Source organism: Pholcus phalangioides, unplaced genomic scaffold (genome assembly GCF_987345545.1).
Source record: "Pholcus phalangioides strain wild (caught in Gottingen) unplaced genomic scaffold, Ppha-v1.0 ptg000031l_1, whole genome shotgun sequence".
Lineage (NCBI taxonomy): Eukaryota > Metazoa > Arthropoda > Arachnida > Araneae > Pholcidae > Pholcus > Pholcus phalangioides.
The window spans coordinates 2,357,981-2,379,500 of record NW_028301621.1 but is presented as its reverse complement, the minus strand read 5'-3'; the positions used below and the strand labels follow the sequence as shown (position 1 = coordinate 2,379,500).

General features: G+C 37.4%; 1 protein-coding gene across 2 annotated transcripts in view; it reads right to left on the bottom strand.

Moving 5' to 3' along the window:
- LOC149066997 (uncharacterized) overlaps positions 1 to 18,594 on the bottom strand; it is a 79,217-nt gene extending 60,623 nt beyond the window's left edge. Inside the window, exons 1-4 of one of the 2 annotated variants that reach the window (XM_089253051.1) lie at positions 18,426 to 18,594; positions 15,347 to 15,408; positions 6,382 to 6,456; positions 6,164 to 6,271 (exon numbers count right to left, since the gene is read on the bottom strand). In XM_089253051.1, the coding sequence (XP_089109177.1) occupies positions 6,164 to 6,271; positions 6,382 to 6,456; positions 15,347 to 15,407 (244 nt within the window). In that variant the 5' untranslated portion in view covers position 15,408; positions 18,426 to 18,594. Of the gene's footprint in view, positions 1 to 6,163; positions 6,272 to 6,381; positions 6,457 to 15,346; positions 15,506 to 18,425 lie in introns of those variants that run through there. The other variant, XM_089253050.1, reaches the window with a different exon arrangement.
- Positions 18,595 to 21,520: the final 2,926 nt, after the last annotated feature.

Below are 21,520 nucleotides of genomic sequence, written 5' to 3'. Positions count from 1 at the left end.
TAAAGCGGTGCTTACCAAAAATTACCATTGGGACTTGGCAAATGAAAAGGAAACAAAGCCTTCAGAAGGTGTAATGGAAGCTGATGAAGAGAAGTTAAAGAAATAGATCCAGGCAGAGCAAACATAATTTTGTCCGTAAGCCCAAGTGAACTATGTCACGTGAAATACTGCAACTCAAGGATATATACAAGTCCAAGGGGCCGGTGAAAAAAGCAATTCTGTTGAAACAGCTGCTGTTTCGAAAGATGAAAAGACTCTGAAGGTATATCTGATCATCTGAATATTTTTTTCGATATCGTCTACAAGCTCCGTAAAATGAACATTATTATAGCTGACGACCTAATGTTGATTTTGTTGCTGTATAGTATCACCTCAAGTTTCAAAAACTTCTGATGTGCTATCGAGCCTCAACTCTGAATATTAATTTTTAAAAAATGAATACCACCACAATACAATATACATAGCTATCAACTTTTGAAATTGAAAATTAGGGACATTTTTGCACAGACCCGTATTTTATGCTAAAACCACTCCCTAATAAATACAAAAGGGACTTTTCCAAATGAAATAGGGATTTTTCCAAATGAAATAGGGACTTTCCACACATAAAAGTAGAAGCATAGAGAACAAAATCCCTACTCAAAAATTTAAGTCAAATAAAATAGGTATTTTACACACATGGAAGTTAAACCCTAGGGAATTAAATACCTATGCAAAAAACAAGTGAAATTGGAGTCCAAAACTTCAATGTTGATCTAAAAAAAATATTGTGTTCAATCTGAAACGATGTGAACAAGCATTCTACGCGAATGACCCCAAAATCATCGGAAGATGAAGGGAAAAAACCATCAATTTTTGAAGAACACTGACTTTTTATGATACTTGCTTGATGTTTTTTGATTTCACATGAGTGGTGATGTCAGTCTTTCCATCATGACCGATGTTTACGTCCTTAACACAACTTGTACAAAAATAAAAAGTCAGCCTTTTTCTGGAACGTTTGATGAAAAGAAATTCATTGGAATAAGTATCTTTATGCTTATCAGTATTCATGTTTTGTTATAGCACTTATGTAACTTCATCAAAAGAGAATGTTTTGACCACATGCGTGTCACTATAATCTTCAATTATTATCCAGGGCTATTGGCTGCTAAGCTACTTCCCTGCACGATAAGACAAACAACTTTTCTTGTTACCATGAAAAGGTTTATAAAACTTAAAAGGAATTTCCCACTATTCTCCCATTTACTACGTGTGACGTCATTTCGAAAGGGAGAAAAAGCAGAGGCAAAAGACATTTTGCCCCACAAGAAATTCCTTAGGAATTGTTTTCAGAAGAGGGGATTCTTTTTAAATGAAGTAAAAATTTTTAGGGACAATTAGGGATTTTTTGTGATTTTCGTAAAAATTTGGGAGATTGAGAGATAAAGTTAAAATTCGGGAGACTCCCGGAAAATTTGAGAGACTTGGCAGCTATGCAATGTATATTGCAAATATATATTTTCACGCATATAATGTAATATATACGCAAAAAAAAAAATTTCCGACTACTTTATTTGTAACTACACTTGTAGGCTGGACGTCGCTTTGCTCCTCCAGCCGTTAAAGGGGGCTCCTGCCCAGGACTGAAAATATCAACTCTGTTTTCACCACAACCAGAAACAGCAATATTATTTCACTAAGCGGGATTAAAGCCCTGGCAGACAGAGAAGGCAGTATAATCCAGTTGAAGCAGGCAAGCACAGGGTAAATAAAGCACTAGTTGGTAAAATTTAAAGAACTATAAAATAAACTGCAATTGGTGACTTTTAAATAGGTCTAAACTGCATGCTATCCGTGGCCGTCGGAGAATCTGCCGAAGTGACGGGAAAAGGAACCATACGCATCAAGGTGCCAGATGGATGCGGGACCAGAACAATTCATCTAAAAATGTTTTGCGTGTTCCGAACTGAAAAGCAATTTGCTGTCGACGTCCAAAGCACCTGCGAAAAACCAGTCCATAATCTTCATCGAGCGAGAGGCAAGAGCCATCCAGCCAGATGGATCTGTACTCATACGAGCGCAACGCCATGGAGACCTATACTATGTGCAATCAAACATCAGAATCACTGCAGTTGTCACCGATCTTCAGAAGTGGCATCAAAGACATTGTCATCTGAATGAGAGGGACCTCAAGAAGTTGAAAGCCAAACGAATGGTACAAGGTATGTCCTTCGGAAATTTCTATTCTTTGAGGGATGGCAAGATATACATCCAGTGCAAGCAAAAGGCTACACCATTCCCAAAAGAGTCGCGATATTGAAGCAAGAATTTGCTGGACGTTAAGATGTGTCTGGTGCCATGAAAGTCCCCTCATTAAGTTGTTCGAGATATTTCCTAACATTGATTGATAACAAATCTCATTATGTTCAAATATATTTTCTTAAAACAAAAGAAGTAGTGAAAGGTGCATTTGTGAAATTCAAGGACAAAATGGAAAATCAAATGGGGCAAAAAATTAAAACACTTCGCATTGACAATGGGCTGAAATATTATGGGTCTCAATCCACCCAATATTTGCAACAGCAAGAGATTCAGAGAGAAAACCCCGCTGCGTACACTCCTCAACAAAAGTGTCGCTGAGCATATGAATCACACAACTGTGAAAATGGCAAGATGTCTATTGATCCAGTCAAAGCTACCCGCAAGCTTCTGGGTGGAATCTGTAAATTGTGCCATGTACCTCCAAAATCGAGCACCTACGAGAGCTGTTGAAGAGATGACAACTCCATACAAAGTGTTTTTTGGCAACAAGCCAAGTATATCCTACTTCAAGGTTTTCAGACAAAAAGCGTACGTGTTGAACAAGCGATTAAAAGACAAATTTGAGCAAGATCGCACAAGCATATTTTTTTGGATATGTGTCTGAATTGAAAGCAATTGTGGGACAAGCAATCAAGAAAGGTGATTGCAAGCCATGACATAAAATTCATCGACGAGTTTGAAAATAATCTTCCTCCCGATGGTAAAGTCGAATGTATATTTCCAACCTAAACTCGCGAAAGCAATTGTGATAATAAAGGGGAAATCACGTTTCCTGTACATAGTCATGAAAACAAAAACACAGAAAGAGGCAACAATGATGTAAATCTGTCATAATAATCTGATTCTAGTGAGAACAAAATTTCTTCTTGTGAGGGGGACGGAGCTGAATCAGACAGCGACGAATCTCCTGCCCCCCCCCTCCATTTAAGCGCGAGCACCTGGTCATCCGAAGCTCATGAACATGGGGGAAAGAGGAAGACCCTGAAAAAAGTATCAAATGAAAATCATTCAAGATAATGAGGCCATGCAGCTGGTCAATGACACCGATAATAATCTTACTGTTTCTGAAACTTTACGTGGGCCACATCGAGCGCAATGGAAACAAGCCATGAGAGATGAATATGATGTCTTAACCCAAGAAAAAGATCTGGAAATCGTCAATAGACCAAGAAACAAAAAGGTGATTGGCTGCAAGTGGGTACTAAAATTGAAGTACAAGCCCCATGGAAGTGTGGAAAAATACAAAGCAAGGCTCGTCGCTAAAGGTTGCTCTCAAGTGTCCAGAGTGGACTTTGCAGAAAATTATTCTCCTGTGGCAAGATTGAGTTCAATCAGAACTGTAATTGCCTATGCAGTTGAGAATAATCTCACGGGTTATTAACTGGACTTTGTGATGGCATATGTGAATGGTGATTTAGATGAAAACTCTACATGGAGAGAAATCCCAGATGAATTCCAGGATGAATTGTATGCTGATAAAGTGTGTGTCTGTTAAAGAAATCACTGCATGGACTGAAACAATCTGGAAGACAGTGGTACAAGAAATTGGATGAAAAATTGAAATCTCTGAATTTCCATCCTCTAAATTCTGAGTGTGTGTACGTCAAGAAAACGTCTACCACAGAAACAATCATCATTGCATATGTTGATGATCTAATTGTGTTTACAAATTCCAAAGAGAACCACAAAATCATCAGGGATAATCTCGTAAATTCTTTCAAGATGAAGGATATTGGAAAGCTGCATTATTGTCTGGACATTGAGTTTGAACAAACCATGGACTATCAAAATGTGTCAAAAGAAGTACACTGAGGATATCCTGGAGAAGTTCAAGATACAAGACGCTAGGCCTGTATCAACACTGATGGAGAGTGGCATTAAGCTGACCAAATACATGTGTCCCAGAAATGATGTGAAAAAATCTGAAATGAAAGATGTTCCGTACCGATGTCTGATTGGTTCGCTGGCTGATGTATCTATCTAGATACAGCAACTAGACCTGACATCACACATGCTGAGAATTTTCTCAGCCAATTCAACAACAACCCCAGAAAATGTCACTGGGTTGCAGTGAAGAGAATCCTGAGGTACCTCAAGGGCACTATGGATCAAGGTCTTACATTCAAGCATTCGAGAAAGCCATTGACTGCATAAGTGGATGCAGACTGGGCTTCAGACATCAATGACAGAAGATCATACTCTGATTACGCGTTCACCTTCACTGGAGAAGCCGTGACCTGGGAATCCAGAAAATAACAAAGTGTTGCGTTATCATCGACTGAAGCGGAATACATGGCATTATCCGAAGCTGCGAAAGAGACTATATTTGAAGAATTTCATCTGTGAACTGTCTCCACGTTTATTAACTGCACAGGTGACTGTTTTGTGATAATCAATCAGCGGCAAAGCTTGTGCAAAATCCTGTGTTTCATGCTAGAAGCAAGCATACCATTTTGTTCGCGAAATTTATGAAAATGGTGTTATCGATGTAAAATATTTAGCTTCTTTGGATATGCCAGCTGACATGCTCACCAAAAGAGAGAGTAAGCATCAAAATTGCTGTAAGCTGCTGACATTGTATTCAGCATAATGCATATTATTTTATTCAAAATTTTATATTGCATTTCATGTCCATTGTAGTTGCATTATGTCACGAAAATTACATTGATCATTACATGTTTAAGAGGGGGTTTTGTATATGAATATATATATTGAATTTTGTGTGAAATTTGTTTTGCATATGCTGTAAAAAAAAAAACTACATTCAGAGGGGGATTAGTGACAAATATTTACTGTAATGTTTTCTTCACCCCTTACCTCTCTGAACTTTGTTTGTGGCGATGCTGCTGTAGCAGCAAGAGAAAACGGTCACGATGTTTTCCCGCCAATATAGAGAGTAGCTTGTGAGTTGCTGTAGCATGATGGTGGTGTTTTCTGTGTGATTAAGTTAATCTTTGTTTTATAATAAATTAGTTATTTCATTATTTAATTGATGAGCAGTTAATGCTTTAAAAAGGCATCTCTGCTAAATCCCTAACATTTATTTATAATAAGACATTCTAGATATCAACAGATATTATCTCATCAAAGAATTCTTATTTCATCATTAAAATATGGGGATAGAATGAACTGCAAGGCTCAATCAAACCTGTCATAAATGTTAAACATAAAATAAATAAGTGAGAGAAATTCACAGAGTTTTACAAAGCATTTCTTTATCCATGTAACACCCAAACATTAATTTTTTGGAATTTTTAAATTGTTTTTGCATTTTTCATACTCAAAAAAAGCATTAAAAACATAAATGTCAACAAATCTTTATTTTTTTCAAATATATTTTTAATGTTTTATTTATTTATTCATTTGTGAAAAAATGATTCACTTCATTCAAATTTTTTCAGCCCAGATGATGCAGAGTATATTGATCTTCACATACAATTTTTTTCCAGAATTTCATTGCTAAATCTTATGTAATAAATCACATTTTTTGGAGGCACTTTCTCCTGGAAGCCATCTTAAAACCCCCTGAAAGTTCAACTTCAAGTGCTGCCCTTTTGAGAAAGAATTATGGCGAATATGAACTTTGGAGGCTAACTCGAAACTTACACAATTCTTTGTGTAAGTCAGGGCTTAACTCCCTGAGGTCTAAAGAAAAAAATTCTACAGTGAAAAAAATCATGGCACCAGGGTCTGAAAGCGATATGCTGTTCTCAACAACCTGGCATTACAATCGCAAGTATAAAAATCACAATTGATAAAAGAATTCTATCAAAATCAAGCAACATGCATATTCCAAAAACTTCATAATGCAAATAATGATTTACAGATCAATAAATTTATTCTACAGTAAATCTCTCACCCGAAGTGAAATCCCCACTTTGAATTATAAAATTCTTCACAATTCTATGAAATGGAACACCCTTATAGTGCAAGGGTTTGTTAGTTGTCTTTCCAAGTCCTTTTTCACCTGTCATAGTAAAACAAAATATTCATTTGCTTCAAGATTGCACAGCTTAGGGTCATACAAAAATAATGCATACCTAAAAATAAAACACAAATATACCAAAATATAATTACCAGTGCACAGAGCTCGGAAGTTATCGCATGTTAAAGGACATATGTCAGCAAACAACTCAATTATAATACGTCCAGCTATAAAAATAAGAGAAAAAATTACTATTGGTAAAATTATGTCACAAATATAGTCTTGGCTAAAAATTATATTACTTCAATTACAAAAAATCCTTGATAGGGTATGTAAGATTTTTAAAAGAAAGTAAGTAGCCTATACCAGAAGTGCATGAAGAGATTTGATTCAAATTCAAATTTATTGCTCTAATCATAAAACCAATTGTAAAGGTGACAACACAATAAGGTACAATTAATAACAAATAAATATAAAATGATAACAAAATGGAAGACAGGTATGACGTAAAGGTAAGGTCATTATATGCCTGTTTTAAGACTAAATTTACATGTCGATTTGCAATATCACAGAGAGGGGCACAATTACGAAAACTAAAGGTGCACAACACTGTACAAAGGTAAATACAATAACACAACTTTATAAAGCGGCCGTAACGTTACAATGCAAACGTTTCCCGAAACATCGAGATGTCAGAAAGAAACCAGAATATTTTGTATATAAGACTGTCAGCATTTTTTATAAAATATGTGAAGGATTGGTTTATTGTATGGGCTTCTAAGTATTTTATTCTATTGTAACCTTTGCATCTCAGGATCACATGCTGCCATCTCTGGTTCCCTTTCATTACAATGGGTTCATACAAAATTTTCAAAATGAAAAGTAAGGAGTTTTTAAGGAGTCATGCCCATCATGGAAATTAAAAAAAAAAAAAAAACTGGAGATTTTGGGGTTCCGAAAATCCTCATTTGTGTGAAGAGAAACCACTGCATTCACCTAAAGTTACTGCATGGGCTGCGGCATGTACCATGTGTGCTGACAAATTGTTCCAAAATTGTAACGTAACGTTCGTAGTAATCGTTTCTTGCACGAAGAAGGGGCCGATAATGCCTCTAGCGCATACCGCAGCCCATGCAGTAACTTTAGGTGAATGCAGGGGTTTCTCTTCACACAAATGAGGATTTTCGGAACCCCAAAATCTCCAGTTTTGTTTTTTTTTTTTAATTTTAAAAAATTAAAAAAAAAACTAAATTTTCGAAATTTCTGTACAACATTCTTACAGTTTTGCTAATAAACGTACCGTTTACCGCATAATTCTATTGATCTTGGTTATAGAGATATTTAATTTTGAAATAAGGGCTTATTCGCTGATCACCCAGTATATATAAACCATTTTTAGTGTATTTTCAAAAGCCGGGGGGGGGGGGCTGCACCGCCTAAATGACAGGCCTGTCACATGATCTGCATTTGTGAGTCAGTCAAAAAAATTTTTTATCAAAAATTAAATATCAGGGAAAAGCTTATGAACATAGCCATACTGGGGGAGGGGGAAGCCTTCCTGCACCCTTCGGTGGCAACACCCTTTTTCTCTTCACGTCATATCTTGCTTATTTCGTTCCACTTTGTCAGAGTGATATGAGAATTGGCATGTGAAAGCACCAGCTTACTCAGGAATTTTACAATCCTAAAGCCACAAAAAAACCAATGAGATTCATCAAGCACTCTTACAAAATGTGCCAACTTCCCCCATGACGGTCCCCAGCCTGGAGTCCATGTTGTACCCCCCCCCCCCTGATGAGGACCACAAAAATTTTTTAATTCATATTCATTTTACCAACGACTAAAATTCAAGGGCTCCCAACCAAGGAGCGGGAAGCCAATATGCAGATTTTTTATGGGCCCAATATATGGATTTATAGCAAACTTTTACCGTTAATGCTACAAAAACAATGAGATTCATCCAGGGCCTCCGAAATGAAACCTGTCAACATCCCTATCAGCAAACCTGACCTGGAGCCATATCAACTCCCCCCCCCCCCCCCCCCCCGCCTTGTGAGGGTCACAAAAATTTCCCAACAAATGGATTCCAGAGCCACCTGACTGGATTTATCTCGGGCTTCCGTTGTTGCAAATTAAAAAAAAACTATGCGATTCATCCAGCCCCCCCCCCCACCCCCGGAAATGATTGGATTGTTAACGACCCTCCCACACACAAAACTAGGCCCGCCAACTTCTGAAAAAAAAAATCACACTCTATTCCTAAAAAGCGTAACACAGCCCGTTTTCAAATTCATATATAAAAAAGAGGTGGGTTGGGGGACCCCATACTAAAAATTGATTAGAACCAATTGTAAAGGTGATGAAATAATGATAATTATGAAATAATTACAAATAATTATAAGTTAAATAGGCCTGATTACAATTAGAAAAAGTAATTGCTGCATGAGAAAAGAAGGTATGGTTTAATTTTTTTTTTTTTTAAAAACGGAAAAATCGTTTGCTTGTGTCTATCTATCTTTTGTTCTACCATAATGTTTTATCTAAAATGAAATATAATTTCGCTCACTAGGACACAGTCCCCCGATCACATGAAAACATAAAAATTCTAATTCCAAAATTAGATGGATGCCAAAGGGTTGAAAATCAACTGATATTCATAACTCAAAATTAGACATTCTAGTCACCTGAGAATCTATATACACTGCTCAAAACAATTAGGGGAGCACATGGTTTTAACAAAATTACGCAAAGATGTATACCGATAAATAACATAAAATGAATCATCCATAATTTAAAGCCTAGCAGGAAACGGAAGAAGAAAACTTCATATGCAAATCAAAGTTCATGACATCAAAAACCAGAAAAAGGAGATAAGGGCAGAAATCGGGATGTTGCAGAAAAGTCTGTTTTACTGCCGTAACTGTGAAATTCGATTGCGCAGTATTTTTTTTTTGAGACAAGGTGACTTGAGGATGTCTCAACAACGTGATTTACCGAATCCATGGCATGGCGTGTTATACGCAGACTGGAATCCGGGCAAACACAACACAGTGTCGCGGACGCTGTTGGAGTCGCCAGAAGTGTTGTTGCAAGGCTGTGGAATCGATTCCAAGAAACAGGAAATGTTAGACATCGACCAGGGCAAGGTCGGCCACGCGCCACTACAGCAACTGATGACCGGTATATACGGTTAACAGCCCGTCGAAACAGAACATAGAATGCTACGCAGCTGCAAAGACTGTAACACGTTCCCACTGGCATGCGGTGGGCTACACTCGACTGTCCCATTGGGTGGGGTGGATCACACTTGACTGTTTGACCAGATGCTGCGTACCATCAAAAATATAGTTCGTTTAATAACTAAAAAGAATTGCTATATACTTGAAAATGTTAATAATGTAAATTTAATGTATTTTAATTGAAAAAAGTAGGATTTATTTTATTTAATCTCAATGTGATAAACATAACTTATAAAACAAAGATTCAGTAGTAAAAGCATAACAATTCAATATTATAAACTCAACACACACTATGTTACTGGATGAACAGTTGCACATGCAATGACTGAATATGCAATAATACTGCGCCGCCAGATGAAGTGAAGCATGAATTTGAGCACCGTCTCACAGCAAAAAACATGAAAATCGGCGCCAGCGTGAACATGTTAATGACTAAACTGCCTATGTTATCTCTCACCATATCACTCATGACATATACAAAAATCTGTGAGTTTCCCCAAGATAATTTTACTCATGCAGCTTATACGCCAGAGAGGCACCAAAATGATGGTTTGCAAAGATTTGCATCCAGTTGCATCTAAGATGGGCGATTGAAAAAGCTCCATCTCCTAAAGATGTAAATGAGCTTACATCCTTCCTTGGATTGACTAGGTTAGCACTGCTTTATAAGCTCTTACAGTGACAGCACTCGTGGAAGTCGACAAGCTTGGAGAAGACGACTTTCCAAAGTGTTAAAGGTATGTTACAATGTTCATCAGTTCTTGTGTGTTTCAATGAGAATAAGCCAGTTATCTTAGCATGCGATGCTAGCTCTTATGGACTGGGTGCTGTGTTGTCTCACCAGACAAAAGAAGGAGAAATGTCTGTTGCTTTTGCTTCTAGATCCTTGTTTAAGGCTAAAAAGAACTAGTCAAATTGAGAGAGAAACCTTGGCTTTAGTCTTTGGAGTGATGCGCTTCAGAAAGTATTTGTTGGGTTGGCAATTCACACTTGTGACAGATTATCGACCCTTGCTCAGTTTGTTGTCAGAAGCAAAGCCAGTTCCTGCTGTTGCAGCTGCACATATCCAATGTTGGGCACTCATTTTGTCGCTGTACTCATGTAAAATACAGTACAGGAAAGGTTCACAACTTGGTCATGCCAATACATTAAGCCGTCTACCTATGGATATCAGGGGTAATGAAGAACCTGTGTCAATGGATGTGGTATTGCTATTGAGACAGTTTGATGACAGTCCGTTAACTTCTCACCAAATTGCTGCTACTAGCGATGAACATCCTATTCCGGTGGAAGTCAAGAAATACATCCAGCATGGCTGGCCAAAGGCTGTCACAGAAGAGTTACACCCGTTTTGGCTCAGCAGACGAACTCTTCATAGACTGGGGTGATATTACATAGAAGTAGAGTTTTTATACCTCTGCAATTCAGGAGATTAATCTTGGATGAACTTCATGGTAGCCACAAAGCGGGCAAAGCTATGACACGTTCAAGTGTGTGGCCGAGAATTGATAAAAACATAGTCTCTTGTTGGCTCGTGTGTGTCATGTCAAGAAAATGCATCCATGTCTCCTGCCAAGCATGTTCCTTGGCTAGTGACCACAGTTCCTCGGGACAGAATACATACTAATCATGCTGGTCCCGTAGAAGGCCATACACTTCTTATTGTCATAGATGCAACTTCGAAGAGTATAGAAGCGATTACTGTGCCCTCAACTTCTTCAGCTGCTACTGTGTCTGTATTGCATAACTTGTTTTCTCGTTTTGGGCTTCCAAAAAGCATAGTGACTGACAATGGACCGTCATTCACTAGTGAAGAATTTTCTTCATTTTTACATATAGTCGTAGTATTGTACATATTCAAACCAGGGTTGTCAAATTTGCTCCTTGGGTAGATACCCCCCCCCCCCCCGGGCTGGGTCTTTTAGGGAAAAATGTGGTTTTTTTAGGGAATATTGTTTGTTTCCGAAGAAAATGTGTTGCTTTCAGGTGAAAATTTTAGTTTGAGCTTAGTTTATGTATTCCAAAAATTGCTGCATAGTGCAGTGTTTAGGATATGTATATTTTGAAATATTTTTAAATGATTGTTTCGGTACAAAAAAGTGATAATAAATAATTTCTTGGAATCACAAACACCCTTTTTTATAATTCTTCTACCTTTTTTATGTCAGCATTTAGGTATGAGATTCACACATTAAAATATGTTACAAGAAATCGCAAACAGAAAATTGTAACCCTTTTACAATTTTCTGTTTTGAGATTTCTGGAATGGACCTTAGTTTAACAAATACACTATCTACCAATAAGTATTTGGACACCTATGCAAATGACGATATCTGCGGTCCTGAGATACGTCACGCCCTCCGCCGGTATATATCGTGTAGGAAACAACATCGGCATTAGTCGCATGCAAGATGCCGCGCAGTTCGGAGCTCTCTGATTTTGAGAAAGGTATAATTATCGGGTATCACAAAAATGACCGATCTTTAAGGGACATATCTAGTGAGCTGAAGTACCCAAAATCGACAGTGGCCTATGTGGTTAAGAAGTGGAAGGTGAGCTGTGATTGTCGGAATTTGCCCCGAGTCGGCAGACCAAAGAAACTGGGAGATAGAGACCGACGGGTGCTGTCCAGAGAAATTCGGAAGAACCGCACCCAACCGATGGCCCTCATCCGCAAGGAGTTCCAACAGGCATCCGGGAGTATTGTTTCAATGAATACCATCCGTAAGGAAGCACATCTGATTGGTTTTCATGGTCATGCTGTTGCCCATAAGCCTTTGATCACAAAGTCCAACCGCGTTGCTCGGTTAATGTGGTGCCAAGCACATCGAAATTGGACTGTATATCAGTGGAAACGGGTTCTTTGGAGCGACGAATCAAGGTTCACCCTCTACCGTTCGGATGGCAGGGTCTGGCGTCTGCCTGGAGAACGTCTCCTGCCAGAATGCATTGTGCCAACAGTCAAGTTCGGCGGAGGTGGAATTATGGTCTGGGGGTGTTTCTCCTGGTATGGACTGGGACCCTTGGTCCCCATTCATGGTAAGCTCAACGCCGATGCCTACTGCACTATTTTGGATGACAATGTGCTTCCTACGTTGTGGCAGTTTTACGGGGTGGACCCCTGTTACTTCCAGGACGACAATGCCAGCTGTCATACTGCGAGGTATCTAACGGTCGGTCTCTAACCAAGGCTTGGTATGGTGCCAATGGGGTTCATCGAATGGACTGACCTGCCCAGAGCCCAGACCTGAACCCTATCGAGAACCTCTGGGACGAGTTGGATCGCCGAATTAAGGGGTGCCCTACCCGTCCAAAATCGGTGAAGGAACTGACATGTCTTCTCCTAGCCGAGTGGAGGAAAATACCACTAGCCGTCACACACAAGGACTTGTGGAAAGTATGCCCCGGAGGGTTCACGCTGTAATTGCCTCTCGTGGAGGCTCTACCAACTATTGATTTTGAATAAAGTTAGTTTTTCTTTTCTATCACAGGTGTCCAAATACTTATTGGTAGATAGTGTATACCTGATATATGTGATAAGCATACCTACAGAAATTTATTTATAATACACAGTAATTTTTCACACATACACACACACACACACAAATCCTTGTATATAAATAAATTGAAGCATCTGTGAAGAAGTAAACCAATGTATGTAAACTGAATTTTCATTCAAACAATATTTACATGTTTGCATTACTTTTTTATAAGTTTTATACAGGTACATCAGACTTTCATAACTGAAATATCAAGAGACAAAAATAACATTATCTCATAATGAAAAGAAAATAACTGTGGGATTCTTGAATTTAACATTGGCAACGAACATCTTCAATTGAAACAGAACAAAAACTATAGTTTTTCTTATGAAAACAACACCTAAGCAGAAAATAAGCCTTAGCTTGATTTTTCAAAATGCTCATAATATAAGCCCAACCCAGAAAATTCGCCTGTTAAAATCGTCAGCCAGATGAAGGCATTCTGTAGGTCTGTTGCTATACATGACAGGTTTCTTGTCAATTAGATATTTTGTGGTTGTGGAAAAAGAAAATTCAATTTTCCCCATTTTGCCCAAAAAAACATGGGTTTTCTACCCAAAAAACATGAGTTTTTTAGAAAAACCCGCCCGGGCTGGGTTTTTTTTTAAAACCCGGGTTTTTTACAACCCTGATTTAAACAGCCCCCTACTATCTAAACTCAAATGGATTGACCAAACAAGCAGTGAGACCTGTCAAGGCTGTATTAGCAAAGAATAAGTTTGGTTCTTTCAAAGAGAGGTTAGAAAGAGTACTCTTCGACTTACGCAGAACAACTCTTGCTTCTTCAGGTGTTGCTCCAGTGATGACCATGTATGGAAGGCAGTTGAGATCTCGTTTAGACTTGACTAGGAAAACTATATTCCAGTTCCAGATTATCCTAATCCTGTAACAAGTTTATCCCTCATCTTGGAGATGTAGTGTGAGCCAGGAGCTTCGGCAGAAGACCACGCTGGATTAAAGGAACTGTTGTTGGTACTATGGGTAGATTTATTGTGTGTCTTGAAACACCTTCGGGTTCTTTCTTCAGGCACATGAATCAGTTACACTGGGGAGAAGCCATGCCATCACCAGAAGTCACAAAACAAGGAGGTACTAAAGAAGACAATAAGACTTTTGTCGGCATATCTTCAGCTGCTGAGCATGCAGACGCAGAGAGTGGATTGAAGAAAAATGAACACAACCAGTGTGAAAAGGTAAAACAGTCGGCACCAGTTCGAAGATCTTCAAGAGTCAGACATCCTCCAAAGCGGTTAATCAACTGACTTTCCTTTAGGGAGGAAGGAATGTTGTAAATACGACAAACTCAAAAAGGGACAGACAGATGGCAGCACGAGCTTGATCACGAAGAATGTTGTGTTGCACAAGATAGCGATGTCAGTAGGGTTACCATATCCGAAGACTGAGAAAGGAGGACATCTGCGCACGCATCCTTAGTGACATCATTTATCCCAATATTTTCCTGATAGATGGCATCACTATTCTCACAAATGAAACCGGCCACAACAATAATTTTTCCTAACTCTAAAACAGAACTGCTAAAAAAAAAGCAGAAACAGAAAAAATTCTGGGAATTTCAATGGCTATTGGTGAATGCATGTGGGAAAAAAACACAAAAACATGGAAGCTCACAATGGCGGCAAAACAATGTAACAAATTCTTTTTGGCTTCCTGGAAGGACTTAGTGTCCCTTTCCCTTGGGGCCACATAGTGTATCCCTTGTTGTTTGTTAGTGTCCAGTATTTGTGTAATGTGTATGCATTTGTTTACAATAAAAATATATGTTTCAAAGTGGAGAAACCCCCCCCCCCCAAAAAAGAAAATTTTGGAAACCTGAAAAAGAGGACAAAAAGACAAATTTTCCAAAATGTAAGAGGATGCTTGAAATGACACCAAAAAAAGAGGTCGGTTGGTAACCCCTATTTAATATTACATGAATAAAATGCTCAAAAAAGCATATCACTGCTTTAAATAATGGAAACTTCGAAAATAAACAAAAAGGTGATCTGGAAGATTCCTTAATCCGGAATCGTCTAGGTCCCGATGAGTCCGGATTTGAGAGGTCCTTCTGTTCCATTTATGTATCTCAGCAAGTGGCTCACAAGTTCAAGCACGTGAACTGATACGATTAGGATAATAGAAGAAAAAATTATGAAAGAAAGAGAAGATATCCTACAATCAAGAGTTTGTTCAAACTCTCACTCTTCCCCATTCAAGTAATTGAGAACCAAACTCATTGGGGGGGGGGGGGCGGACTGCTCAGAGAGAAGCTCTGTTACCAAATCTGATCTGTTACCAAAATTTTGAAAAATAATTTTCAGAAATAAAAGGCAACTCACTATTTTGTCCATCGATCTCAATATCCAAGAAGCAACGTGGTCTAATTTTTTCTATGGTCATCCTGAATAAACAAAAAGAAAAGTATTTCATACACAGCTTATAAATTACAGAAAGTAACAAAATACGTAAAGTAGAAAAATAATAAAAAATAATTCTAAATTCCGACAGAGATGCCGCCCCACTCTAACTTACCTGCCCCCCCCCCCCCAGAGTATTGGCAAAAAATCTGGCTTCTTTTTGGAGTGAAAATGGGCCACTCTCGAAAAAAATTAAAGTTGCCCCCCCCCCCCTTCAAATGATTTACAAGGGACTGCTTACCTCTTGAATAGGTTAAAATTGTGAATCAAACAATTCCTTTCCAAAAACATGCTCAATCCAAACATTTACTAACAAAAAACTTACTAGTGTAATTAGGTTTTACATTCAATACTAAGTATTCTACTGGAAGAGAGAGAAAAGTTGCAAAGAAACCTATCAATACTGAAAAATTATAATACATGTATAACAAATTTAATTAAGTTAGGCACATTATACATAGAGATGTAAAATTTTCAAGAATATTCTCATCAAGGAGAATATTGGAGAATATTTTCTGGATGGACTATTATAAATAACTTGAGAATATTTTTATTATATAATAAGAATATATATTCTTGCAAAAAACACTCTTACGTGAATGGGGATTTTTACCGCTGAACATTTCCAGTCAACCGAGGGCTCATCGCAGAACAGTGCTAAACATTCTGCTTTGGGGTTGATGAGAATATAATAAGAATATTTATACAGGGAATATTTATACATGTTGTGTGTAGTGCTGCCATCTAGCTATGAGTAAAGTGCAATGATTGAATAATGGTATCATTGTAGGCCTGTTGCTCTCTGTGACGAGACTTTTTAATGGGAGATCGGCTCGTATTTGAGACTCAAAGTTGGGAACCACAGGAAACCAACTTCAGCTGACCACCACTGTGGCAATCGTTGAGTTCAAAACCCGGATCCTCCCGATGCAAGTCTGTCACTATGCCTGTCGCCACTCGACCACTACATCACCGTTTATGTTTGTATTGTTATATTTTTCTTCGTTTCGTGATATTTTTCACATAGTAATGGGTTATTATTGCTTTCTATGCTGATGCCTTTTTTTTCGGCACCCGTAATGTCTGATGGCCTTGACGACTTTTTGTCTGGATGCTGGGCATGTTTGGCACCGAAAATCGTCAAGTAGCCCCCTATACCAAAGCTGTTCCCCCTTTTCTTCAAGGCAGAGCATGCAGACCACAGAATGTCTGATGTGCCACTCCAAGAAAACAAAAATGTAGCATGATAAACTTACACGTTTCTGCAGACACAAAAAAGTTCTATTTGGTTCACGTTACACAAAAAAAACCTGGCTGAAGGAATCAATATTAAGTGTTTTCTGCACCCTATTTTATTCCGGAATGGAAGTAAAATCCCCCCCCCCCCCTTCACACACAGCATTAGCTGTTTCTCAGCAAAGAATGACAATCAAAACGAATGCTGTGGTTTCCTTCTTTCAGAGCTGTTTTTTTCCCATAATATCTTGTACCAAGCTGGGCCATGGTTAGATTAGCATCTGCCCCGAAAGCAGAATATGCCGAAATGTGCGACGTACGTAGCAGAACAACCAGTGCTGTTGCAGAACAATCTGGAAGAATTTTAAGAAAAGTGTAGAAAAGCGCTATTATGTATACGTGAATTTTTACTGCAGAACATTTTCAGTCAGCTGAGGGCTCGTTGCAGAACATCACAAAACATTCTGCTTTGGGAGCATCTGCCTTGCTTCAAGGTTCTTGTATTCTGGGAATTTCGACTGTGATTGATTAAAGCGTGTGAAGTGCAGATAAAAGAAAACCATAAAACACTCATTTCGTTGACGAGACCTTAAAGCTGTGTTTTCCTAGAAGCAGGTTCCTCTGTCCCATGTGAACCAAATAGGACCATTTCACATTGGCAGAAACATGTAACTTTATCATGCTACGAATTTGTATTTTTCTAGTGTGACACATCATCTGTTCTGTTGTCTGCACATCCATGTATTTTTGACATTTTACATAATAAGAAAAATAGACCGAAAGGAAAAGAAAACACAACAACAATGAACAGAAGATTGTCAAAATGCGTGGCCATCAGCACATTTCACTCCCCCAGAAGCAGTTGGCCAATTGTCTTTTGATGCAGCATACACCCCATAAATCACTCAGTGTGATATATCATTCACTTACCAATACAAAAAGAAGCCGATAGTTTTCCTACAAAGTATGCATAATACCACACGGCAGCACTTTACATAAGGCATGATTGGCCGCATGCTTCTGGAGAAGTCAAATGCAAATGCACGTTTCACCAATCTTCTCTGAATTTTTACTTTGTTCTCACAGAAATCAAATGCTTGAATGGAGATATGCAGACGACAGAACTGCTAATGCATCAGATTAGGAAAACACGAATGCATAACATGATGAATTTACACGTGTCTGCTGATGCAAAATTTGGTTCACACGATGCAATAAACTTGCCATTAGAACACACATTCCGCCATGTGCCGATTCATTAGAAACTCCATGGAGGAATGTGTACGAGGCACATGTACGGTTGGGTAGTTGTGTTTTTTCAGTGGGTATAATAATATTACGCAAAAGGCAATTTTTGATACAAATTCACGTTGGCATCTCAGCAACCTCAAGATGGACAAAGGGTATCATTTGTTCCACAAACTTCGATGCCATCTATTATTCAAGAAGGATGGAAAGAAGAGAAAAATTCACAAACACGCTGTCATGTATCCATTTCACATGATGAAGGGGAATTGCTTCGCTTATCCATAGGTGATAATAAGCACCATTTTTTAGTCTTTTCTTTTTAAATTTATTTGTCACCTGCGAACTTAAATGAAACCTGATCTGCGATCACAAAACTGACGAAAAAAATCTAACAAGCGTGGAAAATACACGAGGGTAGCAATACCGACTCACTCGCACCAGTCATAACACTGAATACATTACTGTGTAGCGAAATACGCTGGATCCGTATACTTATGCGACAACGAATCGTACTCACCTTAATTTTCTCTTTCAATTACACAGATCGAATAAAATTTGCACTTCAATTTAGAATCTCGGACATCTTTCATAGATGACCTTCGTTTATTGATGCATGAAATTTAATCTCATATCATAACGAAGCGGATTTTCACTGATCCTCCATTTGGCGGAAAAGAGTAAACTATAAGCCTTTGAAACGGCTGCAAATTAAGAGGCTCTTCAAGGCCCGGAGGCTAATTTCACAAATACACCGCTATTCCGCGATTTCAACCAATCACGTCTCTTTTTGGTTAACGATAATTCCCCTTAGGCCGGTATTACACTATAAAAGTTTGATAAAATCCCTTTTATAAAACTGAAAAAATTCAACCAATAAAGCTCATAGGTTACATTCTAGAAAATACAACCGGTGACCTTATTGGCTGCATTTTTCAAGTTTTATAAAGGGACTTTTACCAAACTTTTATAGTGTAATACCGGTTTTAGACCGGGATTACACTATATACATATTTGTAAAAACTCTTTGATAAAACACGAGAAATTCAATCAATAAAAGCCATCGATGCGCTTATTGGTTGAATTTTTTCAGTTTTATAAAAGATCTTTTATCAAAATTTTACAGTGTAATCCCGGCCTTAGAGGTGAAATAAAGTTTTATATTTATATTATATTTATTATTGTATTTCTTCTCGATGTAATTCCCACTACCTTAATATCGTACGATCTGTTGTGCTTTCAGTCAAGGTGGCTTCGTTATGTAATTACTGGAATGTATTCTGAAAGATTAATACACTCTGCACCAAGACTGTTTCTTCATTGTACTTCTTTGTTCCACACAGTTCTGTTGTTCCTGATCATCTTCGCAACTGTTTTTGTACAAGATTGCACTCTGACGTTATGAACTAAAGCTGTCCTAGAGCCCTAGACAGGCATAAATAGACTGACCATATTTCCTCGAGAGAAATACGGGACATTGGGATTCCAAATACGGGAAAATACGGGACATTGCCAATTATCGCCAAAAACGACGCCAAAACCACACTAAGTTGCCAAATATTGTTGAAATTACGGATAAATCACAATGGCGGGAAATGATGCATTACTGCAAATTGCAGTGGATTAAAATGTATTCCACGAAAAAAAAAAGTTCACCAAGGCAAATGTGGGAGATTAGTATTCTCATATATAGATGTAATTATCATAAAATAATTTATGAGTTGAAAGATAACGTCAATCTTTGACTTCAATAAAGAATAAAAATTCAACTAGGCTTCGTGTAAAATACGGGAAAAACCGGGACACTTTTGCCGAAAAGTCGGGACGGCCAAAAAAACAGAAAATACCGGGACTGTCCCGGGAAATACGGGACGTATGGTCACCCTAGGCATAAAGGACGTTAATGTATCTGTAGTAAAACTCTGTATGCTATGCCAAACAAAATGGTTCATTTTAATTCGCGTAAGGGAAGGATTAAAATTCCGTGGTTAATAGTAGCGAGTGATGGTGGTAATAAATTTCGAAAAAAAGTTTCCACTAAAAGAATATGCTTTTGGTGATAAAGAGTTTTAGGACCCCTTCCATCTGCTGATATTATATATATTTTTAACACAATAATTTTTCTGTTTTAGTCGCTTTGCTATCGAAAAATGCATTGATAAATTGAATCGAAATATTTTACTAAAATTTGAAAAGATTCGTGATCATAAAGCCAGCCATCGCTCTATTAAAGGGACCAAGTAAGTCCAAACAAACCGCGGCTTCCCATGCTTTCCTATGAGAAACGTCCGTTTTTAAAAATCATTTAAAAATTTACTATTCACTTTAGGAACTCGATTTTTTTCCCTCAAATTCTTTGGATATATTTATACAATTGAACGAGAGCTTTTACAATTTTAGTTGTTATTTGTTTTCGAATATTAACTTCAACAACATGGAACCTTTACAAAAATAACCAAAATTTACCCTATGGCTGTTTGAATATTTCTTTTTGTACCGAATAATGTATTTATATTTTGCCGAATCTTAAAACTTTAATAAATGAAGTAAATATAACGAAAAACATGTAGAAAAAATTACCTAGACCAATAATAATGCTATAGAAAACGTAACTCCTTTTACCATATCTTTACTCTTCTGAAGTTCTGATATTTAAATAGATGTTTAAATATTTCATAATAGTTTGCGATTATTAACATGTACGATATATTTTTTCATACTATATTTATCGGTTTATTTTTAGTCGATTTTCTATCGAAAAATGAATTGATAAATTGGAGAAATTTCTTAATAAAATTTACAAGGATTTTCTATCACATTTTCAGAAATTTGAAGTCGTTATCCTCCTTAAACAGTTTGAATATTTGTTTGCTTTCAATGCATAAATTTGTTGGTTAAAATAATAAAATAGTTTTTATAACATTGAAAATAGCGCGATTGCATATTTGAAATGCCTTGCGGAACATCCATGGAGGAAAAAATAACAGGAGGTGACGCGACTACAGCGCCTCCGTTGAGAAAGCATGGGGAATCTGGGTTGCCAGATAAAGCCAGCCATCGCTCTATTAAAGGGACCAAGTAAGTCCAAACAAACCGCGGCTTCCCATGCTTTCCTATGAGAAACATCCGTTTTTAAAAATCATTTAAAAATTTACTATTCACTTTAGGAACTCGATTTTTTTCCCTCAAATTCTTTGGATATATTTATACAATTGAACGAGAGCTTTTACAATTTTAGTTGTTATTTGTTTTCGAATATTAACTTCAACAACATGGAACCTTTACAAAAATAACCAAAATTTACCCTATGGCTGTTTGAATATTTCTTTTTGTACCGAATAATGTATTTATATTTTGCCGAATCTTAAAACTTTAATAAATGAAGTAAATATAACGAAAAACATGTAGAAAAAATTACCTAGACCAATAATAATGCTATAGAAAACGTAACTCCTTTTAGCATATCTTTACTCTTCTGAAGTTCTGATATTTAAATAGATGTTTAAATATTTCATAATAGTTTGCGATTATTAACATGTACGATATATTTTTTCATACTATATTTATCGGTTTATTTTTAGTCGATTTTCTATCGAAAAATGAATTGATAAATTG